The 27,944-nt window shown below is 42.4% G+C and overlaps 1 protein-coding gene across 2 annotated transcripts in view; it reads left to right on the forward strand.

The window, feature by feature from the left end:
- BCAS3 (BCAS3 microtubule associated cell migration factor) overlaps positions 1–27,944 on the forward strand; it is a 282,873-nt gene that overhangs the window by 29,701 nt on the left and 225,228 nt on the right. For both annotated transcript variants that reach the window (XM_080357114.1, XM_080357115.1), the window contains exons 10-13: positions 8,793–8,869; positions 9,572–9,655; positions 14,177–14,347; positions 21,621–21,714. In XM_080357114.1, the coding sequence (XP_080213240.1) occupies positions 8,793–8,869; positions 9,572–9,655; positions 14,177–14,347; positions 21,621–21,714 (426 nt within the window). The remainder of the gene's footprint in view (positions 1–8,792; positions 8,870–9,571; positions 9,656–14,176; positions 14,348–21,620; positions 21,715–27,944) is intronic.

Below are 27,944 nucleotides of genomic sequence, written 5' to 3' on the forward strand. Positions count from 1 at the left end.
CTCTTCAGCCCAGGAGTGTATCCTTAGAGGCTTCAGTTCCCCTGATGTGCTTGAAGTTTGATGAGCGAGCTAGTTAGCCGCACGGGTTTTTGATACTCAGCCAACTGGACTCTTCTGCTGTCTTCTAAAAAAATGTAGGAAAGGGCAGTGTCAGTTTGAATTGGAAAAGTAGGAATCCTGGTAAAGGAAGCTCGGACAAAGCTCTTGGAGGCGCTTTGCTTGTGCTGCTGAAGCATCCGGGATCCACTGGGTCCGTCCTGTGCTCCTGGGCCGGCCCAAGAAGAGTCTCTGCTGGGTTGTCTGGCTGGTTTTGGTCGGAAGTGATGGCACAAAAGGTCAAATATATGAAATGAGGCTCACTCGCCCTTTGAAGACATTTCTGTTACTGTGTAAATCACTTTGTAGAGAAAACCAAGTATTTTTTCAAGATTGGGTGATGATGTGGATCCATCTATTTCTGCGAAGTGGTGTGGGAGCCGTGGAACCTCGAGACAGCTACAGAGCAAATGGAATTAAACAGGAGGTCTTGTCCGTTTTCCTGACTATTTATACATAGAAATGAAAGGCAGAATGTCCAGTTAAACAGTGTCGGGAATGCTGAAGTTCGGTGTTCCTCGGTAACGCTAATGCAGCTGTGTTGCACATGAGTCGTATTTGTCTTTCTGTTTTTGTTTTTGTGGTTGAATGTGTAGCTTAATATATTGTTGTAATAAATATACCATAAAATATTCAGGATGTAGAACATGCTCAGGTTCGTGCTGCTGTTGGGATGTTTAACTCTTGCATTTCCTGATTTTTCTTGAGCAAATGGGACCTAGTACAATCTTTAATTTTGTGTGTGTTTTTCTGCAGATGATTAGGTGGGAGTGTGCTGGTTCGGATGGCAGAGAGCCAGAACATTTTATGTGTGAACAAAACCTCAGCGTACAGGTGCCTCCGGTCTTGGTGTCTGAGTTTGAGATGCGTTTTAAGCTTGAAGGGGAAACATACTGTGGATATTGTAGAAAAATCACCAGCATACCCTGTAATCTACCCAGTGTGGTATTCTGGTTTTTAAATGTCTGCTAAGGAAAGGTGTAGAATCAGTCTGCAAAGAGCTCAGGGCAGTAACTTGCCTTGGGCATCGCGTTCTGTGCAGTCCCTGTGCTGGGAGCGGCTCTGATTTGTTAAGAGAGGGAAGGATAAGGCGATACAGTAATTTCCCATCCCACGCTGCTTTAAGTACCCACGTGGCCAAACTGAAAAAAGTAATTTGATGCTTCTAGTAAGAATGTGTTTCCTTTGGTAGTTGGGAATGTCAAGGTGCAGATTTGAAATAGATTTTTGAGTAGTTAAGAATGATATTGTCATTCACTTAAGATTTCCTTCAGAGCCCTTTTCTGAATGCTGCGTATGACTGGCCGATCAGGAATGAAAGTGATGTAGAGGCTTTTTTCCCCTGCTTCGCTCTAAACAATAGATGCAGAAAAGCTGAATTTCATTGATTTCTATTACATCAGTGCTCCCTCAGCCCTTCTCCAGAAATGCTTACTTAGTGGAACGCTGCCGATGATGAGCATGGCCTGATGGACACTCTGCTCTGCAAAGAACATCCTGCCCACCCCCTGGGCCCCGACTAAAGATTATCCCAGATAACATCATACATGTGGCATCATCTTTGTGTCCGATAACGTGTCTGCTCAGATTCGCTGGCCCTTCCACTCCTCATATTGATATATTCTCCATCCATTATTCTCTAGGGATGGAGACAGTTATTGCAGCCATTAGCTGGCACCACATTTCTATTGATGCCGTGCAGCTAGAGCCTTAAGAGGTAATTTTCCAGATTTTAGTCAGAGTACTTTATTGTACAGAAAGTCTCAAAAGACTTGCCTAACCACAAGCCAAAACTTATTCAGTATATGTTAAATGTACCCCAGCTGCACCTCTCAAAATAAATTAAAAAAACCCCACCAACCAAACAAAAAAACCCAAACAAACAGTGTTTGATACTCTAATTTGCAATTGGGATGGGGTATTTCTCTTTTCGCTGACATTCACGTGCAAGAATATGGTGGTTTCAGTTTGTCCCGGCTCTGATCTGGAAGTCATCAAGGCTTTTTGGTGCGTTTTTGTTAGAATGCCGTTTCCTCCACCAGCGCACGGGGAGCAGTTTGATCTCTCTGCTTTGAAGTGAAAACACTGAATGTCTCAGGAAAAGGTTTAAAGCCTGAAGAGTTACGTTTCTCAAGACGTTGGGTTTGTCCGCCTCCCTTCTCGGCTGCGGGCAGCGAGTGGAATTTATCCTGAATATCCCACACGGTGTAATAATTGATGGGATTCCAGTGTGTGGAGGGAGACTCCTTGGTTCAGATGGAAGGTCCTTAAGGCAGGTGGGAGTTGGAGCTCCTAGTTCACGAGGTTTGTTTGATCAGTGAAGAGAAGCCAAGTGTGTTCCTGTCAATTGTATATTAGCAGTTTTTATTTTTATATATACCCATATATATATATATACACACACACACACACTCCATGTGCTTTGTAACTGCTTTCCCTGAGAAATCTTGATTTCCTCATGGTTTTACTTGTTCACAGCGTTGTTTAGAAGAGCGCTTTTCCTGCATGTGGGAATCACAGGGTAATGTTGAAATACTTTTTGAACAGATCTTTACAACAACGCGGTAAATGTGTGGAAATGAATGTCTTGGTTGCTTCCCGGGTGTTTTGATGTATTGCAGGGAAGTGTAAATACAACAGAAGAATTGCATGAAGACAGCAAGGCGGCGTTGGTGCCTGAGATGTGCATCTGTCACATCTCCTGAGGCTGACAGTTGAAAATAATACAGAAAACGGGAAGGGCTGTGTGTTCCTGTGTACGTTATTTTTACCTAAAGCACCCAAAGCCTTCGTGTGAAAGGCCAAAGCAAAGCATCTTACTCACATTGTCCTGTACAGGAACAGCAGCGTCTATAGTAACATGATTATTTATCACTGTCTGATTTTGGGAGCAGAAAAATAGAGTAAAAATGAGATGAAAATGTAGTTTGTCCTGAAGTCAGTCAAATGTGTGCTAAATTAAACAACCAAGCTTAACGAACATTAAAGGCCACAGATACTTTTAGTAAAAGGTTTGGTGTTGGTCTTAGACCTGTAGAATAACAGTAAAATACTTAAAACTGACGCAATAGAATTGGCAGGGAAAGGACGTCTCTGTAATAATAATAATAATAGTAACGACATTAGCAATAATAATAATAATAATAATAAATCTCAGGTCCTTTCCCAAGCTTGTATGAGGGAATTGAGGGATTTTCTGATCCAAGGCAGCACAAACTGCAGCTCCTTGCAGGGTTGTGAACACGATGTGTATTGAGATTATTATCATCATCATTATTATTCCTGTTCAAGGGAGGGTGATGACAGTTCATGTAGCATTTGTGGCTTTACTTTTTCGCTTGATTTCTAGATATTTTGGTCAGTGTTTCAACAGCGCTAACGCCGTTATGATCTGAAGCACAAGGCCCGGCTGTCGAGCGTGGTTTCCCAGTGGGGTGCAATCCTGCCGCTCTGCTCTTTCGCTCCGTTTTTATGGGTGATACTTAAACAGAAGGAAGTACAAGAACAATAGAAGAGTTTGGGAAAGTATGTGACAGTGCGAGGGTAATAACATTTACATAGGGCCTTTCATCTAGAAGGGACCCGGAGGAATTTATAAACAGTATTACTTGATACGGTTTATAAACAAATACATGATTTGTTTCCCTTGGAATAAACAATGCTTTTGCAACCAAGTATCACTCCACTCGTTATTTATTGTATATTCTCTGTCAGGGTTCTGTTTTCTGGCTGCGTTGGATTGTGAGGTTTAAGAATGAGGTTTTGCAATTTCATTGCTATAGAGTGCTGGATATTTCATAAGAACAAGAAAAAACATTACCCATTGGTTATGAGCTACATCCAGTGACTGGGAAGTAGTGTCGTGGGCCTCCAAAGGGATGAACCGTCTCCTGTGGGTCGGGATTAGGGACGCAATCCTAAGAAGGTTTTATAATAACATTGTCCATGCCCACGTGTTGTATGAACACAGGAAAGGAGCTTGAAATGCGAGTGGACAGCGCTGGTGTGCGTTGCTCACAGATACAGGTGTGGAGCATCCGTTAAAACAAGTTCTAGGAAGATCGTTCTTATACCTGGTACCAAAAGAGGATGAGTGTGCGTCAGTGCAGAGAGAACTGGGGAAAACAAAGCAGGGAAAATGACGGAAAAGGAGGTTTTCCTATTAAACTGGCAGGGGGGTGGAAAAAAGTCAGAAAAGAACTTACTAAAATGGTTTTCATTAAGAAGTAAAAACAAAGTCAAGGCAGAGGGGCTGAAAGCCTGTCAAATATCACAAACAGATTGACTTCTTTTTCCCCATACCCTCCTGGACTGTAAGAATAGGTGCACAGAATAAAGGTTCTTAAAATATGCTGTGGAATTAAGAAACAACCCGCAGTGTGTTAAGACAAACATGTTGGGATGTGTTTGAAGAGAAGCCGTGTTGTTCTGGGTGCTTCTGATTTGGCTTTTTCGTTCTCTCAGCTTTAATTCGCACAGTAATTTGCAGCAGTTCCTGATGTTTTAGGTCTGAGAAGGAGCCGCGGTTGTAGTCGGGATAAGGAGCCCGCGTTCAGCCACGTCGTTGTGTAAACTGGAAATAGGTTCTGGCTTCATTCAGGCAAGTTCTGACTGCGAGTCTCGGGTTGTTCTGGATGGAAATGTTCCCTTCTGCTGCGTTTTTAGCTCTGACTACTTTGCCATGACAAGTTCGTCTTTAGCTCGTCATTAATGGAGCCGTTTGGGCTGCGCAGGGTGTTTCTGAAGAAGGACCAAGTGAAACAATGACAGTCTTAATTATGGCCGTGCTCACTTCTGTGCAAAACGGTGATTAAAATACTGGTCCAGTGTTATATCTGGTATATATGCAGAGTGCTGTAGGGCACATCCATCACCCAGAGGTGAGTGAGCGGGGCAGCACACCCAAAATGTGGGTTGGCTTTGCAGCATCGGGCAAATCCTGATTGCTGAGCTGCTGAAAGGCCGATGCCGTTAGGATTTAAGTGCCTGTGCATTCCAAAGGCCGTGTGCTTGGGTGGGAAGCACAGACTGCCAGGTTTTGTGGGTATCGGGAACCCTGCGGTGTTCGGCCCCCAACTCTCCATCCCCCACTGAGCTTCTGGGTTTATATAGATCCTCATATATACATTATTTTTTCTTCTCAAGCTTTTTTTCCTCGTGAAAAAGCAGCGGAGCTTGACGAAGAGCTGCCCTGGCCCAAATGATTCAAGTTTTCACGTGTTTTGTTCTTTATCGGCTTAATCTTTAAACTTCCAGCAGCCTGTTCCTCCATCAGCGTTTTCCCGTCGTGCCGTTTGTGTCCAAGCTCGGCGGGAGGGAGGGACATGTCACCGTCCGTGTGTCCCGCTGCCCCATGGGGGCTGCAGAATGAGCTTTTTCAAAGCCATTTTGGAAAAATCCCAGCGCCCCAGTTTTCCGTAGCAGCACAGACCAATACAATAGTCAGAAGTGCAGACTGGGGGAGTTTTCAGAATGGGAGGAGGTGATTCTGTTTATTATGAATCTCCAAAGGCCGGTAGAGACTTTCATAAAAGTAATTGAAAAATAATGTAAAATAAACATGCCTTCTCTTTGCTGACTCATTAAGCGACATTTGTATAGCTCTTTGGAGAACGTTAAGTAACTTGTAGGATTCCTGTGCTCTCAGTAAAACAGAAGGGGAGAGTAACTATGCACTTAAAACCTTTTAACATAGTTTCCAGTGGGTTTTCCCCTATATCTTTGCGGGTGATAGTCCGAGTGAAGTTTGTTCTGAGATCAGATGTTTTTTGGTGCTTGTACTTTTGGAAGGACTTTCCCGAGCGCTCACTTCTTGGATGACCTCTCCGGGCTGTCATTAAAGCTTGGAAACTTTGCTCTTCTTGACAGTTAGTTCTGCATTCTCATTATGTTCATTGCTATTGTAAACACGCTCAAATTGCCGCTGTTGTTGCTTAGAATGGATTTTTTCCTCAGTTGTTTTGAAGTTTGGTAGAAAGAGAAGTTAATCTTTAAGGGAGCGAGGCCGGTAGGGATTGGATGGCCCAGCTCGGTAGGTCACGCCGTGTCTGTTTTTTCATTTGCCCAGTAGATGATGTTCTGCTGACTCCGGCTGTTTTTTTGGAAAGCAGAAAAACAATTTGCTTTTCCTTCCCATAAAGTATAACCCTTTGTTTATCCTTCTACTGCTGCAAGCTTCCAAAACGCAGAGACTTGCAAAGAAAAGAAAGGGAGGAAATAGCTCTTTTTTTTTATGCTGTTTTTTGTATCGGAGAGTCAAGTTCAGTCCCGAGCTGAATTGTTGGCCTCTCAGGTTATTATTAGAACTGGCTGGTTTGTGTGTCCGATTGACGGAGTCCAGTCTGTGGAACAACCTACAGCCCGTCGGGGTTTGTTGGAGACAGTTGCAATTTTTCTAAAATAACTTTACATTTTTAATTGATTTGAAGAATATTTGAAGAATAACACCTTTTGCGGTTCTTCCTTGACTCCTTTTTCCAAGCAAGCCCTTTCTCGTTGCTCAGCGCTGCTGGATTGCCCCAGTTTGCCGTGCCAGCGCATCCCTTGGCTGGTGCTGCCTCTTTATTTTCTGCCTCCGCGATGCTGGGAGGTGCTGGTGGAGTCTGGGAAACGCAGGCGACTGGCTCAGGAATGGCTCTGGAAGTTTCTATGGTGAGGGCTGTCATCCCACAGCCTTTAACGCTACGTTTGATGCATAAAAGGGGACCTGAATGTTCTTTCCTGGCCCAGATAAGAATTGCTGAAGCAAAATTCAGAATTCAAACCTGACCGGTCCTGATCTATAATGTCATCGGAAGAGCATTGTTTGTATTTACAACCTGAGGCTGTATTTACAACCTTTTTTTCTTTGCTCGCTTTGTTCCTTAAGAGGCTCTGGCTACCCACATTTTATGCACTTCTGGAATGCAATAACAATTGTGGCATCATCTCTTCAGAATTCGTTTTCCTTCCTGAGATCAAGGCGGCGATAAGGCCGCACAAAATAGTCACTTGGTTTTGCTTTCCTGGCCTGAGATGGGTTTAATTGGATGAATTGTTGCTTTTCTCCTTCCATCGCTTTATGACCTTTGAAATAGCTTGCTATGGTCTTTTGAGTTTTGCAATACCCTCCCTGCTCTGCTCTAAAAGATGGAATAAGGAGCAGTTTATCTTGGCCGGCAGGAGCAGTGGAGCAGCTTTTCTGCACGTGCCCAGCAAATGCCATCAAACGTGGCCTTAAGTGCTGTCAAATATCAATACAAACCTCTATCTACGTGTTTCATTAACACCCTCCCACGCACCTTTATCATCATTTTGCAGGCGTGAAAATAATATCACTGAACTTAAGTCCGTTGTGCTCAGTAAATGTTCTGGACTATTGGGGGGCCTATGTGAAAAGACCCTGATATTTGTAAAAAGAAGATGGTGAAGAGGTTTGGTTTTCCTCTTTGGTTGGCAGATCAGTATCGAGAGTCCAACACAGGCTTTGTGGAAATCGAAGCTTAGCTAGCTGGGTTTTATTTCTCAGAATGCAGCGCAGGATTTTATGCAATAAGTGGCAGTAGTTGGTTCTGTGCGTTTTGCCTTCGGCCCGCGATGCGGGATCAGCAAAGCCGGGCTCTCCGAAATGAGACACACATGGGCGCCTTTGCTGTCTTCTGTTTCTTGGCCAACCAGGGAGAGAATATGAATCACTGAAGTGTCCATATTAGCCTAAGAACTGATGAAAACTGAGATTAACCATTCACTCCATAGTCCCCTCCTTCCCCCGTCTCCCCCCCTTCTGCAATATTTCTTTTTTATCTGATGTTTTGCCGTACCAGAATGGATTCAGCTCTAGGAAATGCTGTTACGCGCTTAAGCTTTTCATTTCTGTTTATTTTCATGAATTTAAAATTCTCTATTTTTAAATCTAATAGCAAATAGCGTGATATTCTTGGAGGTTGTTTCTCGAGGCAATTTTTTGTTGTCGTGTGTTTTGTTTTTTAACTCGGACTGTCTATAAAATCACATTTAACATGGGCCTGATGGATTTTAAGCCTTGCTGTATTTTCATTCACAGCTGTTTTCTATTAGAGGCATTTTCACCTTTTAATCCAAAGGAATAATACTCTATTCTATTAATATGTTAATTTCTATGCATAGGTGTATATCTGTCTTTAATGATATATAAAGGTAATGGAAAGCAGGTGGGTAATGGAGCCGTTGCCACTGATTTTAAAGGAATTACAAATTATCTCACTTTGTAAAGTTAAGTGTGTGCACCAGTATTGTGAGAGGCAAAGAGCTTGTCTGGAGAGCTGTTAAAAATGTAACCGAAAGCACAAAACACCCTTTCACACCACAAAATGCTGTAAGAGCCTCAAGTGAGCTGCAGCTGGTGACCAACAGAAAGACGTCAGTTGAGTAAAATGAATTAAAATATGAAGATCCAGAATTAATCCAGTCAAACTCAAATCTCCCCCTCACCCCACTGTATCAAAATGGCATTAAAAAAATGCAGACATAAGGAGAAATGAGTATTTACACATAATTATCGGTTCAAAATAACTCATCTGACCACAGTCTTATCTCTAGCACCGAAAACGCAAGCGTTTACTGAGTGATATTAGCCATGGAAAGGTTTTTGTTTAGACTCTGTTTTCTTGGCAATAAATAACATTCTTTGCAAGAAGTCATTAAGATGTTTCTTCATGTTGCCTTTTCAAACTTTTCAGGCTGCTATCCCTGTCCAGGCCCAAACATGAACCCCATTGCTCTTGGAAGCCGCTGGCTTGCTTACGCAGAAAATAAGGTAAGGATTAATTAAAAACAATACTTCTCTCTGTTTCTAGATTACTAGGAAAGCTAAAACAGTTAAACAGGCAACACATTCTGTGTATGAGCGACAAACCTCTAGTTTTTTGCTATTTTATTGTTCAGAAGCACAGATTCTGTTGTTTGTTAGGGTTCAAAGGCAAAAGCTGCTTCTTTAGGTTGATGGCAGGTACAAGAGTCTTGTTTTGATTTATGAATTTTGAAGGGAGGCAATGCAGAGTAAACCCCATGTGCATGCCTTTAATCTATTAAACGTAAAGCTGAAAGTAGCTCCTTCCCTTTGTCATTTCTTTGCTCGCCAGTCATAAAAAGGAAGGGAAAGCCGCACTCGGATTCTTAGGATGTCTGATATTTAATGTTACGTATACATGGCTAAGGCTTTTGATTATATTTATTTAAATTTATTTGTGGTATTGCTGCCAGAGCTAAAATCCCACCATTTCAAAGTTTATGAATTCTCAGCGACTACTCATCTTGTAATTGAAAACTGGAGTTGAGGACGCGACAGTCTGGGTGGCACCCAGAAGATTAGAAAAAGGGGTTAAGTGTCTCAGCAGGGCTTTTTGCTGTTTGTAGGAAAAAACACACCACTGTACATGATAAATAAGAGCTCTGGTAATGGGCTTGGGGTTTGTGTAGTTTAATAGTAGTGACTTGGTCGCTGTCTTTCTTCTCGCAGCTGATCCGATGCCATCAGTCCCGTGGCGGAGCCTGTGGAGACAACATTCAGTCTTACACGGCCACAGTCATTAGTGCTGCCAAAGTGAGTACATCTGCTGCCGGGAGAGGTTATCGTGTCACAGAATTATTAGGTTTTCCTGCTGAATTGTACCGTGTGTCATCGCCCCCCCATTCACAAAGTTGGAAACGCATTTAAGAAACACGCAGCCGTTAGCGCCGGGGATGTGGTCCTGATCCTGCAAGGCTCTGAGTGGCCGATGCTTTTCACAAAGTATTCCTGTCCTACTGGATCTAATGTTTTAAAATGTTATTTATTACAAACAGTTGCTCATATTAGTCATGCCTGTTACAGCAAAATCATAATAAAATGGATTTGTATGGTGCTATTCGTAATATTACAACTTCACATGATTAGAAATGAACGTAGTGAATTATTAGTCTTTTAGCATCGTGAAAACTGACTTTACAAGTGCTTTTTGGACTCAGTCACACTAGCGTGATACATTTTAATCTCTCTAAAGGATGACAGTGAGTACTTGAGCTAATTAATTACCTGGCAGCTTTCTTGGAAGGTTAGAGTTTATTAGTGACTGTTGATATCGAGGTTCCACTGCCTAGTTTTCTTGATTCAGATGACATTATAGTATCGGTCTGGTTTCAGAGAAATACCTGAGTTTTCAGAGTATCAAAGAGCACAGCTTGGAAGAATCTCCAGCGAGCCAAAGCGTGTGCAGAGCTGTTGTTCCACCGTTCCCTCCTCACTCCTTTCCTTGAGGACTTGCCTGCAGCGTTTTGCCAAGTAATTTCTTCTTCTCACACACGCACGCCGAGTGAGTTTTGGCATTGCCTGGCGAGCTCCGTGCTGATTACAAGCTTTGTAACCACCAGCCTTTTCATTCCTGATCTACACAACAAAACAAATCTAATAATAGGAATTAAATGACAGCGCGGAGCAGAAAGCTCAGCGGCGCTGAGGAAAACAGCAGTTACGAGAACCCACAAAGAGGGCCAGAGGGTGCCATCCCATGTGAAAACAAAACAGAAAACCAAACAGATCCCATCAGCAGAGCTCTGGACACGGTCTCGCTGTGGTTGGAGGAGGAGAAAAATCACAGGTTTTTACATTGTTGAGGGCAGCTTGAATTGCTGGTCGTCTGAAGACGTCTGAAATTTGCCGTGTCTCTTTGCATGCTTTGACCGTGAGCAACCAAAAAGTAAAAAGGAGGGAAAATCTCCTCAGGCTCCTTCAATCTCGGCATCATTAGCGTGGTTTTTATAGCACCGATAAGTCTGAAAAACCAACCGGCTTGGCATGATCAGCCACAGTTCTGATTGTATACGGTGAAGTCTCGCGAAGGGATCGCTGCGCTGCCACAGCCAGGCCTGGGCACGGCCAAGGAACGGGTCGGCGCTTTCTTAAACCGTGTAATGATTGTTGAAGCGTTCCCATAGGCATAAAAAACTGAGTAATATTCTGTTTAATTTATAAAAAATATAAAAATGGAGGATGTCTTTTATAGCCCGTACCCCCCAGACTGTGAATAACTGGGTTTGAAAGGCAGGCGGTGACTTTCCCTCCTCAGCCGTGGATCATAGGCCTGAACTTTCCATGTTAAGCCGAACATAAACGAACACTGAAATAGTGATATTGCATCATGCGAGTAGCTACCGAAGAGAATGTATTTATGATCATAAGAAAGAAAAAGGTTGTTAGCCTCTGCACAGCAATAAAATAATGGTGAAAGTTAGGAAGATGGATACTCGTAAGGGCCCAATCTCTGTACTACTTTGTATTTTGCCTAGGAAATGGGGAAACATCTTTGCAAAGCGTGAGCATTGCAGCAAACATTTATTTGGAACTTGAATCTCTAATTGATTGTATGTTCCTTTTGCTCAAACGAACCATGAGGCTTTCATATTGTTGATTACTCAGGCATATTTTTTTGATATCTCTTTCTGCTTTCTATAGATTTTTCATTTGTAAACAAATAAATCATGTAAAATGTATTTATTATGAGAAACAGGAACAATATGTTGTTTTCTCACTAAAAGGATGTAAGACCTTTGTTGGAACAAAACAGCCTAACAGGCACCGAATGATGCATTTTATTTTTCTCATCTAATTAAAGTCGTACTTATTTTTCAATTAAGTGAGGTATGAGTGCATACATTTATTTTAATTAAATATATGTTTTTCTTTATATTTGAATGAATGTGAACAGTCTTATTTTTAAGTAGATAGTGTACACGTGAGCACACAAATAACTCGTGTGTTTGCACAACGTGCATCGTTGCTCACAGAGGGAATGGGACCGAGTATTTTAATGTTATTTATAGGAAGATTTCACTGCGCACCGGCAGGTTCCCATCAATGACAAAGGACCTGGGACAGTGCAAACTTCAGCCTGGTTCATTTAAAATGTATTGGGTCTGTCAAATGTCTAGCGTCAAATTATAAACCAAGTTCTTCTCACCTCATAACTTCTTTAGTTGATTCTTTCTCCATATCTCTTAATCCTATAGTGGTAAAGTGATTTAGCAAAGGCTGCATCTGTTTTCTCTTGTTACCTGATAACTTCTTAATGAGTACTAACAGCTTATGTGAGAGCAAGGTCATTAGCGCTAATGGATGGAAGGGACAGCTGATATGGCATGGGAAAGGTTAAAGATTACCAGGGAAGTTTTTGCAAATATACACACAGCACCGAGAAGTAAGTGCCGTAATGGTTTTGCGCTGATATTTCGGAGCTAATGGCCTCGGCCACATCGTTGTACACCTTGGACTTCCCAGTCCAGCGCGTAATGGGAATTCGTTTGCCTAGATAAGCGTGGTGATTTTCTTCTAGAGAGCTCTAAGTTTATACCTGGCACTTTGTCATCTTATTTCTCTAGTTATAATATTAAAGATCTTTTCTAAGATAGGTCAGTTACGATTCTTGCTCTTTTAACTTGTGTAGGTACCTTGCTATATATTAATGGTATTTCTAGACTGATTTTCTTGGTGTATAAACTGCCAGTGCTTTTGCTATGATTTTAACTCTTGACCAGAAAACAACCTTGTCAGTTTTTGTGAGGAAAGGGTTTGTTGAAACACATTCCCGATGGCATTGGGCCTGTTCGAGGCCTGTTCCTCACATACCGTCATCTGCTTTATGTCACATTTCTCAGCGTTCTGAATTCGCCGCTGTTAAAATTTTATTCCCATTTGTTGTATGCGAGTACAAAAAGACAGACGAAGGAGCAAATGGCAGGATATTGCTCAAGACACTAAACCCCAAAGCCATTGCTGTGCTCGATTGCAGTGGTGGTGTCTCCATTAGCAGTAATGGGCGAGTCCATCAGGCGAGGCAGCTCAGAGGTTAATCCGCCTTCCTGGCGGGATGCGCCGTCAATACCGTGTGGCGCCTCGTTCTGTTGGCCCTTCAGAGGCTTTCCTGACAACACACTAACAGACTTTGTGTAAGTCATTTCCTATGAATTATTAAAACAAACGTTTGGCTGCTAATTGATGAACACTAATGTGTTTTCTAATCACTGCAGTTTGAGATTTTAGCACTAAACAAAGCAGTTGCAATTGATTTGTGGCTGCTTCTTGGTTTCAGCCCGCGATCTGTACGCTTTTTTCTTTTTCAATTTAGCAGGCAGCTTAGCTTGTCTTTTTAGTTAAGAATTGGCTTGTTATAGTGTCATTCCATTCTGATCTCTCTTGCTATTTCTTATTTATATTGCATAATAAATCTGCTCCGTTCTTTATAGGTGAATAAGGCGCAGTCCTTGATTCAAGGAGAAAGTATTTAAAGTTGTAGTTTGAATTTTTATTTACTTATTGTGTTACCTATCTCTCTCCTACCGTGCGCACTGTCCCGCTTTCTCCAAATCAAATAGCATAAAAACAATTCTCGGCATTTTTAGATAATAAAAGCTGGTGCGATGAATATGTTTTCAACCCCACGTCTGGCAAACACGCAGACTCTGGAAAGTCACGTTATTTTTAATGGGATCTGCGTGTGCTTTGTCCAGCGCTGTCCCTTCTGGTACCTTTTTAATTTTGCCAAGTTGGAGTCCCATATTCAGTTTTAGTGCTGCAAAAGGCATAATTGCTGAGAAACAAAGGAACTGTCTGTCAGCTCTACCTGAGGCCAAGCTACTTGTCTCTCACAGTTGTGCAGGAGTCGGAACTATTTTGGCATTAACCGCTATGGGCTGTAAGGATTTCTCTGGGTAACAATGTCCACATCCCATCTTGGCTTCATCATTTGATTCTTCTAACTACGCATGCTCTGCACCTCATGGAATAAAGAAGTAAGAAAGTTAAAGAAAGGAAAACATTGCATTATTTAGGCAACATTAATGAATTTCATTTTTCAATAATGTTTTGGAAGCATTTAATTCCAAAATAAAGGTGAATACTTCAACTTGATAGGATGCTAAATATTTTCAAGACACTTCTGTTCCATCCAGCCTTTTGCGGCTTATATATCCCTTGTGAAAACACTTGTGTGGTTCTGGTGCGCACAATCTCCTTATATTATTTGTGTTAAGAAAAAATTGAAGGTGGGTCCAAAAGCCAGCCCTAAATGTTATTTTCTGGTTCTCTTTCTAGACCATCAAGACTGGACTCACGATGGTTGGGAAGGTGGTGACGCAGCTGACGGGGACGCTGCCGTCAGGAGCCACCGAAGAAGAGATTTTAGCTCATAGCAACATCCGCCGCAGCCCTTTGGTGCCGGGAATCGTCACCATCATCGACACCGAGACTGTCGCAGAAGGGCAGGTAATGCGGTTCGCACACAAACAAACAGAATGTGCTTTCATTTTCCACAGCCCCCCTGGGCAGCCTGTTCCAGTGTCTGTCACCCTCACTGAGAAGTTGTTTCTTCCCAAATTTAAGTGGAAACTTTTGTGTTCCAGTTTGAACCTATTACTCCTTGTCCTATCATTGGTTGTCACCAAGAAGAGCCTGGCTCCATCCTCCTGACACTCACCCTTTAGATATAGACCATGTCCACCGCTCTGCCATCATCCATCCATCTTGCTGTGTCTTCATCAAAGTCAATGAGGTTGGTCAAGCATGACTTCCCCTTGGTGAAGCTATGCTGACTGCCCCTAATGACCCTCTTATCCCTGATACACCTTGAGATGGCACCAAGGAGAAGTCGTTCCATCAGTTTCCCAGGGATGGAGGTGAGGCTGACCGGTCTAGAGTCACCCGGGTCCTCCTTCCTGCCTTTTTTGAAGACCGCAGTGACATTTGCTTTCCTCCAGTCCTCAGGCACCTCTCCCGTTTCCCAAGACTTGGCCAAGATGATGGAGAGCGGCCCAGCAATGACCTCAGGCAGCTCCCTCAGCACCCGCGGGTGCATCCCATCCGGACCCATGGATTTATGGATGTCCAGATTGCCTGACTGCTCCCTAACCCAGTCCTCATCAACCCAGGCAAACTCCTCATTGTCCTGCCGTCCTCTGGGGCCTCAGCGGTGCGGGATCCTCAGGACAGCCCCCGCAGAGCAGACAGAGACAAAGAAGGCGTTCAGTAACTCTGCCTTCTCTGTATCTTCTGTCACCAGGGCACCCGCCTCGTTAATCGATGGGCCTGCATTGCCTCTGCTATTAGTTTTATCTGCCGCATATTGGAATCTGCCACGTATTCCTCTGCAGAGGCCTGGGGGAAAGCAGTGACATAGCTTAGATTTGTAAGTCTTGTTATGGATGATTTAGGGTTTTTATGAACTTGTCCTCTGACCTTAACAATAGTCGGGAGCCATCAAGCCGAAAGGGCATTACAGCAAAGGAGTTGTAAAAATGATAACGCTTGTCTTGTCCAAATACTGCTGCTGTAACATAAATAAGCCATCAGTTCCAGTAAAATCATTTTTTGTCTTGAATCTCTTGGGAAGGAGGCTTTAAGTTAGAAATCCTAATTGTTTGTATCTCTTGCATTCGTATTTTAGTGATCTGAAGTTTTAAAATGCTATTATATTAATAATTTATTTTCAGCGCTCAGGCTCGCTTTCAGAATTAGCATTATATATATATATTTATTTTTTTTTTCCGGGAAAAATAGAGGGATCTTTCTTTTGCGTTGTTAGATTTTTGTGATACAGGAGACCTTCTAACAGTCTTGGTTTTCACTAAAATATGTATCCAGCAGAAAGAAAGTTGATTGAAAAGAAATACATCTTGTGCATGGTGTATATCCAGGCTGTCATCCAGCACTGCCCCAGTAGAGAACCTCCTAACCCAAGGGGTGCCACACGTGTTGTGATCCCAACTGAGTTCTTGGCCATCGCTCAGGTGTTTCTATTTTCAGGTGGAAAGGGAAGTTTTTTGAGCAGGTTCCGATGGTGGCACTTGTGTGAGTGTTGGGGACCCGGTGCCGGTGTCACAGGCGAGCGGGGACCCACTGGCTGGTTCCCAGATCAGAATTGAAGCCCTTGGTGAAGCCATATTGACTGCCCCTAATAAACTCCTCGTGAAGCATCGTGATGATGTGAAATCGGTGCGGCTCTTTGAGCTACGTGGTTTCTTCCTCGCAGCGTTAATTTCTGAAATTATTGTACTTTTCTGTGGCAAATTGTTTTGCTGATGGTCGTCATCCGAAGTACGTTATTCCGGTTGAAAGAGCGGAGTGACTGAGCAACGCCGAGTGCAGCTCACCTGTGTTTTAGGAGAAGGAAGCGCCGTGCAGCAGTTCCCGCTGTGGTTTAGTCTCGGTTCTCTTGCTGTGGCCTGGCAGTGATTTTTCCAAAGTTAGTGGTTTTTCATCCCAGTTTTCAGGTTCCAGGTGGGAAATAAAAGCTCTGGGGGGTACAAAGAACCGCGTGGTGCCGTTCCTGCCTCCTCCGTGAGGACGCTGCCTCTTGGAAATGCTGAATTTGTGCTGGGCGGAGGTGCTGCTGATGGCTCTGCCCGAAACAGCCACTACTCCTCCTCTTCTTGGTGCCTACCAAGTGTCTTATGGGCTGAATTAATTCATTTCTCCTTTTGAAGGAGAAATAAGCCCTTTTTCAGTAGGGGAGCAGTTGTGGGGTTTGTGTGTGTGTGGTCATTGTTATATATTTTTATATATATATAAAGGCTTCCAAAGTGATGCATGTGCTTGTCCATTTACCTTGAGCACAGCAACACATTGTGGAGATGGAGTGAGCTGCTCTCTGTGTCCAAACACACAGATTTATCTGCAATTCGGACAGTGGAGCAACATGTTTTGGATGTAGGGCAGAGGGATTAACTACAGCTTGAAGCTCTCACTAGTTTTTTATTGTATCTGCCATTTCAGAGATATCCAATATAAAGAACATGAGGTAGAACTCAATGCATTTAATGAACTGTACTGTGCTACCACGGCGGAGGTTGAAATGCTGCCTTACCACTGAAAATATACAATTAAAGAGCAAGGAAATCTTCTAATGTAATTTTGCAGAGTTAAATCCATAGGGAAAATATTTTTAATAATCCTTATGAATGCAGATATTGTAGTAAAATCTGCCCGGCGGGTGTTTACATGTTGGCTCCTACTTTCAAAATTGACGGTGCTTTAAGAAAATCTGAATGATGAAGTAATTAAATAAATGCAAAGGAATGGAGAATTATTGAAGTTGGCTGTCACGATATATTTGTAAAAGGAGTAAAAATAATTACCGAGATGCCCAAGTAACTTTGTGGTAAACCAAAATATGTTAACAAGGTCGTGCGCTTGTTTAAACTTCCTTCTAATGAAGTGTTAGCAAACTTTTCAGTTACATGTAATGACTATTTATTTGAATCTGTTAATTAGTTGAAATGGGTAAAACTAAGGCCATACAGATGTCCTCTTCTTCAGTAATTGGAATTAAATGTGTAAGACTTGAGTGGCTTGAGTTTTAAAGAAAAAATGATTTTCTTTCAGCGTTTGTTGCTGTATTGTTAATGAATCCTTCGGCCAGGCCACCCACGTGTGGGCTGCAATAACGACCTTCCCCGAGAGCCGCCGCATTGTGACTGAATGTAAATCTGCTCAACATTTAACATTTAGTTGACAGAGAAATATGCGCTCATTTCAAACTGCAAAACTCGGTTCTTAATGCTTTTGCGGGAGCGATGTGATCGATGGGTCATCGCTGCGTTCACAGATCATCCGAAACACGTGCAAATATTTGAGGGAATATTTAAGAAATAACTTCTAAAAACAAGATAACATGTTGAGCTTTTTATGTTTTAAAATGTGGTGATTTTTTTTTTTTGCTGTTCCCTATTAACTTTTTATTGCATTAAAGAGGAATTTTCGGGAAAAACTGCGGTTTGGAAAGTTTGTTTTCATTTGGGAAGGAGTTGATAACAATTGAACCAAATAAAGATGCTTATCGGGAGCAAGAATTGTTGGGAAACTTTGGTCTAAAGCAAAAAGAGGCTTGAAGAGTAAAGAGTATTTGATAATAAAACTTTTAACTGCATATATAATTCCACTGGTCATTAGCACCGGTGCTTTTATTTCTAAGAACAGCTTTCACAAAGGCTAATTTGATGTTCTAATGCTCATATACGCGGCATCAACTTTCCTCGCGTTTTATATCTACGTGTATTACAGAAGAATTTTCTTATATATAAAATATAAAGAGAGCAACAGGATTCCCTCAGAGCATAATACTGTCTGCCTTACTTTTATTAAAGGAGATCTGGTTTTTGTCAAGCAGACATTTTTGTCTCAGATAAATGGTTCAGGCTGAGCGCAGGGCTGGTTTGAGTTTCGCTGGGTTCTATTAAAAGGAGCGCAGGAGTTAATGCCCCAGATTTATCACTTGGAGCCCTTTTCCACTGATGTTTGACCCTGGCTGTAAGTTGGGGGGGTCGCTATGGAGGGGGTTGCTTTGCTACATGCATCTTGGGGACCGAAGTGACCCCTGCCTTGAGTTCAGCCATTTAAACTAATGGGCATCTTCATCAGTACACATGCAAAGATCTCTTTATTATATAATATTTGTATTTATAAATATCGCCAAGCCTATTTATTTTTACGATGATGGGATTATTCTTTCTTAATTTTATTAAGGATAGGACCCGCTTGATTAGATTTGCGTCCATTTTTATTTGTGTTACTTTCATGTTTTATTTAAAAACATGTCTCCACTGGGATAAGTGGTGTAATTTGCCTTTAAAGATGGAAAAAATTGAACTCCTAATTATTAGTGGCTTCTGTTCAGCTGTATGGAAGATATAACGAACAAAGAAAAATATGGATGGCATAGGAGAAAAAAGGTTTGGCTTTGGCTATCTCTTGCCTCAAAGCAAAGACTGTTTTCTGATGGTCAATGTAATGATCCCGTAGGTGTTTTGTCTGTTTTTCTTTCAGACTAAGATAAAGTGGACTCGATTCCTCTCTGATCAGATGTGCTGTTCTGTGCAGCTTCAGCAGGGCTGGAGTGAGGGAGCGGCCGCGTGGGCTCAGCGTGGCCTGGGCAGCGTCTTTGGAGATGATGTTCTCAATAAGATACTATTTGGGTGTCACGAATAGGCTGAGTAGTAGAAGAGCCTCGGTGTTTGTTTCTTGTCGGTTGTTTTTCCGAAAACGGTGTTTCTATTAGTAATGGTGGGGAGCTCTGCAAGGAGGATGCTGGAGCATCCTCAGCACCTCAGGCTCTGCAATTATGGGTCGTGTTGAGATTTACGAACCTTTTTCAATGAGAGACTTTGTAAAGTCTTCTACTCATAATAGTAGAGTGGTTAGAGGGCACTGCCTTGGCGAACGAAGCCCGTTTGGGGTGAAGGAGGGATTGCCGTGGGCTTTGTGCACTCTGTGCGTCGGGAAGCTGAACGAGCCGCTGCTTCCAGCGTTTCAACAGCACTTCCCTGCGTTATTAGGCCATTTGTACCGCTGTTTCGGCTTCCAAGAAAAACTTCCAGCTCCGCTCTTTTCAGTGGTAAGAAAGCATAAAGTGGCCGAAAGGAAATGGTTGTGCAGCGTCAGTATTGATTTAATGTGCTATTTGTTACCTATGGACATGGTTCTCTCCAGCACCTCTGCAGATCCGTCTTCCACCTCAGCCTCCGCCACCAGGGGCTTCTCCAATGTGTGGACACCGGGAACTCTTCATGTCTGCACAGCTCTGGCTTTGTCCTTGGCTGCGCAAAACCTGGCCTACTTGATCTATCCGAATTTCTATAAACCCCCTTGTACTGAGGCAGGTATATCCATTTAAAGATCTCTAATACACAAAATAACGTATTCCAGTACAAAGCACCTTGCGTTACATCAGCGTAATTTAGTCTTCCTTAAGTTGTCTCCAATGGTGAGAACCATCCAGTGTTTGTGAAGCTGTGCAAGCTCCGATTGGCACCGGGACCAGGCGCTTTTGTGGCAGGTTTGGAAGGAGCGTTCTGAAGAGGCTCTTTGGTTGATGAGGTAGTTGAGGCAACTGCTGTAATTCCTTTCGATTATTTTTTCCCCCTCCTTCTTCTATAGCGCTGAGATTTTAAACAGTGACATGTGTTTTCCCCATCTGCCCCTGCAAAAGTGCAGGGGAAGGACACGACAAATCTTGCGGTGCTGCCTGAAGATTTAAATACAAATTGGTGATCTGAAAACAAGGACTTTCCTCCAGTGATCCACTAAGTTTTGCTGCTTTCATGTTGATTTTAAAAAGACGAGCATCTTTTTCAACTTAGCAGCTGCCAAGGCAGGAGGTGCCATCTCCATGGGGTGTTATGCCACTTCTTCCTTGTTTTTCTGTGGCAGACAATGGAATTGTGGAACAGCCAAAATAAGGACTGCTTTGTTATACCTGAGAATCAGCTTCTACAGTGAAAAGTCAAGGCCTTTAAAAACTCCTTTTAGATTAAATGCAAAGGGTGTTTTTGCAGGAAGATGATTGAAAGTAACATTTCAAAGTGTAGAATCGGTTGACACAGCATACAGATGTGAAAACAGCGGTGCATTTCTCGTTAGTTTAAGCCACACTGAATTAATCTGGTTTAAAAGGTGATGCATGTGAAGTGGGCTGTATAACTGTTAATCAGTGATTTAGATCCTGTTGTTTCTAGATTAAATATTTTTGTTTAACAGACTAGATTTTTTTAAAAAACCCTTCTGTTTCTTTTGTAAAGCTGCTTTATGATTTTGCTTTGTCATTATTGTGTCTCTTTAATTAAAGCAAAATGCTTAGGATAAGGCCAAGTTACCTAAAAGTGGAAGCTGTGAGAAGCCGCCGTACAGCAGTGATTTAGTGCAGCTCATGGAGGCTGGGGAAAGAAGAGCTGCTTTGAAAAGCTGTTCGGAAGATCTCCAGACCCTTTGGTTAGTGGTTCTGGAATAAGCACGAAATGCTGACAACGGAAAGCAAAACCATAATTGTGCTGATGTGACAGTGCCAAGCAATTGGAACACTCAAAGCCAGTCAGGCGCGGGCCTCTTGGTCCATATTACGTGACTTCTTTAAACATTTAAAGATGATTTCTCTTTTTGAAGCATAAAAATATCTTCCAATTATTCTGATATCTGTTCGGAATAGGAAGTATTAAAAACCTTTCAGATTATTTTGGAAGCAGCAGACAAATTATTCTGAGCTTGAAATGGGGAATTTTGCACTGTCTTATTACGGAGGTGGTTTTTACTCACCACAGAAACCCTTTCAAGTCCTTTTTTGACCGAGCTTTCTCACTATTTTATTAATTTAGTCTCCAACGTGGTGTAACCAAGGAGTAAAATACTTGTACGGCTTTTGCATGTGTTTTGTCCACACATTTTTGGTTCCCTTCTATACATCTAAGACTATCTTTTCATACACTTAGATATTAGGGACACTGTGTCCTTTAGGGGTCCTTTTGTGTGTCTTCAATCAGCTTTAGAGTGGCCCGAGGAGTTTTATCAACTTCAAGTAGCCTTTTGTTTAAAAACCGAATTGAAGTACGTCTCGTATCTGAAGAACTTCTCTAAGTTTGCATTAATTCCCGTGCAGTTCTATCTCTCATTCATACCGCTGCGTCTACCTTATAAAAGCATTTCTGTATCATGGATTTTTCTCAGGTGTGTTTTTACGTCTTGACGTCCCTTTGTCTCCGTTTGTGTTGTTCAGGTCCTGGTCAGCGAGGACTCTGACAGCGACGGGATCGTGGCCCATTTCCCGGCGCATGAGAAGCCCATTTGCTGCATGGCTTTTAACCCCAGCGGTAAGTTATTTTACCATTTTAATGCGGTAGTTGTAAACATGACAGAGCCAGTAAAATGCCATAGGTGTCTGTTCCATCACTGCAGCTACGCGTTGTGATACATGCAAATATCTACTTGCTGCTACAGGGGTTTTGACCTTCACTGTTGAGTGTTGAATGTGTCATACGCTGGGTAATTTGTGTTTTTGTGGGGATTTCAAACTTGAGCAGCTCTCACACTGTGGTGTGTGTGGGCAGGTTTGTGCTGCCACTGCAGATGTAGCAGAAGGACTATGGAATTACTTCTGTTGGGTGTCCAGCCAGGTATCCGAGTGTCCCAATGCGCAGGGATCCAGAGGATCAGCACATGGGGGTTGGACTCCTCTGTAAATACGGAAATCAAATGAATCATTTCACTGGTCCCGGTTTTTAGAGTAACTTACGCTGCCATTATGTGTTTGGTTGATGACGAGTGTGCGGTTCTACCCTCTCTCCTGAGCCGAATCAACTGTAATCTGAAAATACTTTTAAGAATCTCCTCAGAGGTACCTATTCCTCTCTTTCCTCTTTCTAAATGAACAATGACTGTGGGCAGCACAGAACTACAAACCTTGTCAGTTAATAAATCATATTAACTTGACAATGAATGTGTCTACAGACAGCAGAGAAGGGGCTTGGCTGATGGCAGCAGTCAGCGAAATGGCCACTGAATCCCCAGCTTCCACTTGCCTAAATTAATGGTTCCTAAAACCTAGCGAACTCCACGAAGATCTTGAGGACAAAGTCACATTTCAGAGGCTAAAACTAAATGTATGTCATTTATGTTTTCACTTTTCCTGGCCAGTTGGTCTGATCCTGACATCCCATCTGTTATGTCAGAACTCTTTAATGGTGGAGCGCGGTTCACAGCGTTTTCACTGGGGGGTTTTGACACAGAAAAGCGTGTTCTCATCTGGCTGAATTTTCTTCTGATACTTCAGAGAATTTTGTGTGGAACTCGGTGCGTTTCACTGAGTCCACTGTGCCGATCCCAGAACAGTGATATTTTTGCTTTGTGTTCTGGTAGCAAGATACCTGGAGTTAAGCAATGCTGATTAAGTGAAATAAATACAGCTGCTTAAATGAGAATGCTTTATAGTAGTAATGAAATGCCTTTTTAAGACTATTTTTATAATCGTGTAAATTTAAGGGAAACAATGTTTATGCAAAAGCAAATTAATTTGTTCTTTTTTATATTGAAGGATATACTTGCATATTATTGGGTTACTTGTAGTGTAATCAAGTTCTCTGGGTTTGCTCAGGTACTAAAATGACAATCCTTTGTAGATCATACACGGACTGTTACCTGAGATCTAATGGTGCCACAAGATGCCCAATGGCAAAACACTTGTTCTAATTGGTGTTATTTTTGACTGATTGCGAATTACGTCTGAGGTATTTGCAGAGGGGCTGATTCACAGCAAGGTATCAAGTCCTGGTGCCTGTTGTGGGGACAGGAATATCAAGCCAGTTGAACTGGGAGCTGTGCTGCCCACGCTGAGAGCCACTCTCCACACAGCCCTCTCTGGCCTTCATTTAACATCAAGGCAGAATTCTGTTTGAAGCCAGAGTTGTAAGTAACATCATCTTAATCCATTATATAGCGGTGTATTGCCAGTCGAGCTCATCTCATTACAGAGCAGAACAACACAAGAGGTGGCTTTTGATACTGTCTTTGTCTATGGGCTGGTTGAAGTGAAAATCCCCTTTGCAGTGCGGTGATGCTGCACCAGAACACAACGACTGCAAACAGGGAGCACTGACCCGTTGCAATGAACCATTTTAGCCTGTGTGGCTGAGCAAAACGCTTAATTTCATCATGGCGCATCCCATGAGCCGCGCAGGTATTCAGGTCCGTAAAAACTTATAGGATTGTGTTAGGAAAATAATAACAAACTTGAAGGATCATTTCTGAGTATATTTAGGGGGCACCATAGCTGTTCTTATAATGTTGCGCAGCCTGGATACCTTTTCCAGACCCTTATGTTAATAAAAGCTTCCTTCTGGGGCAGTTGTTTTGTGGGGACTGTAAAAGTCACGATCTAAGACATCCAGCAAATCATTAGAAAGGGAAAAACAAAAGGAGAAAAACTGCAGTTCCTGGTAGTTTGGGTTTTCTGTGTGTTTTTTTCCTGTATCCGTCAAATGGTGCATGGGGGGAGTGGGTAACAGGGCTTTGGAGTGCGGAGGGAGCGTTTGTGCTGCAGCTGAAACCGTCAGCCAGGCATCTCCTCTACAAATCCCACAGTCCTGCGGGATTCCCAGAGCCAGTCCCTGCGTGTGTCGTTATTGCCTCTCTGCTTAACATTTTTCATTTTAATAGGTAAGATATGTAGTAGTTCAATAAAAGTGAAAAAGAACTGGTCCTCCTTTGGCAGTTGTTGCTGATTGAATCTTCTGGAAACAGACCTGAAATGCTAACGGGCCCTTATTCTAGTGGTAACAATAAAAATGATGATGTGAGGCTCCCTAATGTGCTCCCTTTGCCCGTTGTGCCGTCAGCCGTGGGGACGCTGTTTCTCCTCGACACGCTTCCTCTGTAACATTGTGCTTTTGGAAGTGCTTCAGCAATCCCATTGCAAGTTCAGGTGACTTGGCAGTGTTACTTCTTTGCTGTTTCCTTTTTTTTAATTGCAAGAATATGGGTATTTTGTGTATCCTTTTCTTCCATAGGAAGCTGAGACAGTTTTTCTGTATGCTTTGCTATATGTCAAAATAATGATTTATTTCTATAGTGCTATATACCAGTGGTTGCTTGTGTGACTTAGTGAAGATAAGGTCACTCCTGGTTGCATTTTTAGCCATCCATCCAATCTGCTCATATTCTGTGTGAGGGAGGTTATGGGCTAATGATACAAATGCAACCGATCGCTAGGACCAAGACCCCACCAGTGGATATTTGGCCGTTGTTTGCGGACCACATCTCAACAGAAAAGTTAAAAATACAGGAAAATGTGCAACAGTCTAAGGCTGCAAAATGAGCTCGAAAGCAAGCGGAGCTGGCGGGAGCTGCGGCGAGCGGCTGCTATTCATAGAGCCCAAATTAAAGGACGCAGTTCAGCGCAGTTGTGAAATGTCCCGTCCGACAGCTGCGCCGAGTTTGGTTTTCAGCTTCTCGCTGCCTTTCTTGTTTATTAGCTGTGAGGTCAGAATTAAACCAGCTCTTTTAATGGCAGCGTTTGTGCTGTTGGCGAGAGCTAGTACCTCCCGACGGCTCCGACTCGCCTCGGAGGGACCTTCCCAAGTGGCACATCTGTAAATGGCACATCTGTAAATGGCACAACTGGGCAGCATCCCGCAATCTGCTTTTTAGCCCTCTTAGCAAACAGGCTGTGCTTACAGGGTCTCATTTTTCAGCAGGATCCTCTTATGGATTTTTTACCATGTCGAAAACTTAAGAATTGTTCTCTTCGTTTTGACAGGTCTGAGGTATAAAGGCCTTTATGAACTGTCATAATTAAAACCAACTTGTGCGTAAATTATTATACGCATCTATTCCTACTATAGAAATTGTTCTACATACTTTTAAGAGTAATTTTAGAGTCTACGGGGCTGTAGTTTTATTTTAGTAAATTGCCCTCACACCGCATTTAAAAGCAAATTATAGACGTTTTATTTGTGCTAAAGCTGAACATGAGTTGCTAAATACGTCGTTGTCCACACTTGCGCTGGTTCTCTACAGCCACAGATAATACGATAGAAATAGAATCCATAAGGATGGAAATGAGATCAGTGTTTCAGAAATCAGTTCCAGGCAGATCGGTTTTTACCTTATATTTACCATTTCTATCAACTGAATTTTGTGACAAACCGCAGGTTTCCGCTCCCCCTTCTAGGGAAACAGAGAATTTTATAAGCACACCAAGCTTAATTTAGTTTTATGAACGGAGAAGCTAAGAGTATTGAATTTTTTATTTCAACTTTTAATAGGAATGTGGAAGGCATGTATTTTTAATATATAGACACTTCTTACTAGTATTTCAAAGAAGATAAACTCGGTTATTTGGATTTCGGGTGTTGCAGAATTGCTTTTCACCTGCCTCCTAAATGCAAAGACTGTAAGTGATGGGAACAGTTGGTTCAGCCCTTGAATCCTGACCAGCTGCTCCTCGTGCTGTAGCAAATGTTACCAAATAACCCAACCCCCCGGTTTTAATTCTGTTTGTATCTTCATTAATTTTAAGGTAAAAATATGTTGCCTACAGTATAATCTTTTGCCTGCAAAATGTGGCTCGTGTGGGACGGAATTTTAGATAATTAGCTGAGAAGGGAACCTATTTCTCAGGATTTGGAGTCATTGTTGCAGCTGGCACGTGAATTCTGATTATTTGCGATGGTTTAGGGTCATGAAATGGGGATTTTTCAGGATTTATAGAAATATGAAGCACAAGGATGAATATTCTTTTTGTAGGTTAACTTGGGTCATTGATTGGACTCGATTTGACACAATAAATAAATACATGTTTTACCCAAAGGCCTTTTGCTGGAGACACTGGAAGAGCAAAGGAAGGTGGATCAGGGCATAACTAATCAATCATAACTTTTGCTTTCCATGTTTGAGATTTTTAGTCCAATAAAAACAGCGAAGATGTATGAGTGTGAGTGTCAGGAGGATGGAGCCAGGCTCTTCTCGGTGACAACCAGTGGTAGGACAAGGGGTAATGGGTTCAAACTGGAACACAAAAGGTTCCACTTAAATTTGAGAAGAAACTTCTTTTTTCACCTGTGATAATGGGTGCAATCTGCCTGCTCATGGTCCCCGTTCTCTATGCAGGGTTTCTAACCTAGTTGCAGTTTTCACTCTTGCTGTTGATCTGGACTGGAGTGTTGGACACTGGGCAGCTTCTATTCCCTGTTACACTGATAGATGTGCTCCCAATATCTGTTACTGGTATTTGTTTGGAGATCCTGTTTGAAGGCTGTTTCATTCTGGGTCGTTCATCGCAGTCCCTGTAAGGTTTGTGCCTCCGTTCTCGGTTACGCCGGGGAGCGAAGGCTTCGATACAAAAACTCCAGTAGGTGGCTGTGGGTAGCCAGGAAATACGAGAATTATGCTCTATTTGAGTTTTTTCAGTTGTGCTTCAATTGCCAATTTGACAAGTAACTAAGAGCCTCTGCAAAGGACGTTTATTATAAAGGCGTAGTGGTGTCCCTTGGGACAACCTTTTGCAATAAAAGCTTTTTTCTATACATCTTAAATGCATTCATAGAAGTGTTTGCCAGCTGCAGGATTCGGTCACGGCTTCTTACCGTTTTAGGAGGAGCAGAAGGTGCAGTATTTTTTAGTACAAGCCCTTAAAACCAAACTGGAAATACTATACATAAAAAAATCGCTGAGTACACCCTCCATTTGGCAGTAGCACCAACTTTAACATTGGTGGGATGAAGTAGGTGCGTTCTAATATACATAAGGAATACGTATGACATCCGAATGTTGAATAGAAAAGTGTAAATTCATAGAGGTGCCTTGCAAGTTCGGAACGGGATGAGTTCTTGGACAGGAAAGAGATGGGGTGTGGGGTTTGATCCTCATGGAGTCAAGGGCCAGGTGGTAAGAAAAAGCCTCAAGAAATAGGTTTAGAGAAGAAGCAGCAAATTGCCGGTGAAGTGCGAGACTGTTTAGGTGGCGGCAGCTGGAGAATAGTGGCACAATTCCAGGAGCGAGGGAGACGGGATAGAGAAGAAGTTTGCGAACAGCGGAGAACACAAAGAGCAGAAATCAAAGCTCTGGGTCCAGTTTCAACCCAGTTTGTTAGAAGAAGACAGGTTAAAGGACAAAAGGTGTGTTGAACTGAACTGATGCGTCAATTTGTACGTGGTGTCAGCACTGATTAAGGAGCGGGGGATCCTGTGGAATATTCTTCCCTGGTCACGGTAACCAGGGAAGAATATTCCACAGGATCCCCGACTCTTAATCCAGTGCTGACACCAGTAAATGACGCATCAGATTCAGGTCACTTTTGTCCTTTGACTTCGTTGTTGTTTAATTATGGTAATTTTAATGTCAAAGGAGAAACTCCAAATAAGATACTCAATAGTAAATGGCTTAAAAACGGTGCCGTTTTATAAATATCTGGGGTTTTTCTTGTAAATGTCGTAAATAAACGAGCAGTTTTCCTGAAGTGTTACTGCTGCCAGCACAGCAGCTCAGAGCTGTGAAATGCAACACATCAAAAATTGTAAATAATTACGCTTCCTTGGCTCCAAAAGAG

The sequence above is a fragment of the Nesoenas mayeri genome (genome assembly GCF_963082525.1).
Source record: "Nesoenas mayeri genome assembly, chromosome: 20".
NCBI lineage: Eukaryota > Metazoa > Chordata > Aves > Columbiformes > Columbidae > Nesoenas > Nesoenas mayeri.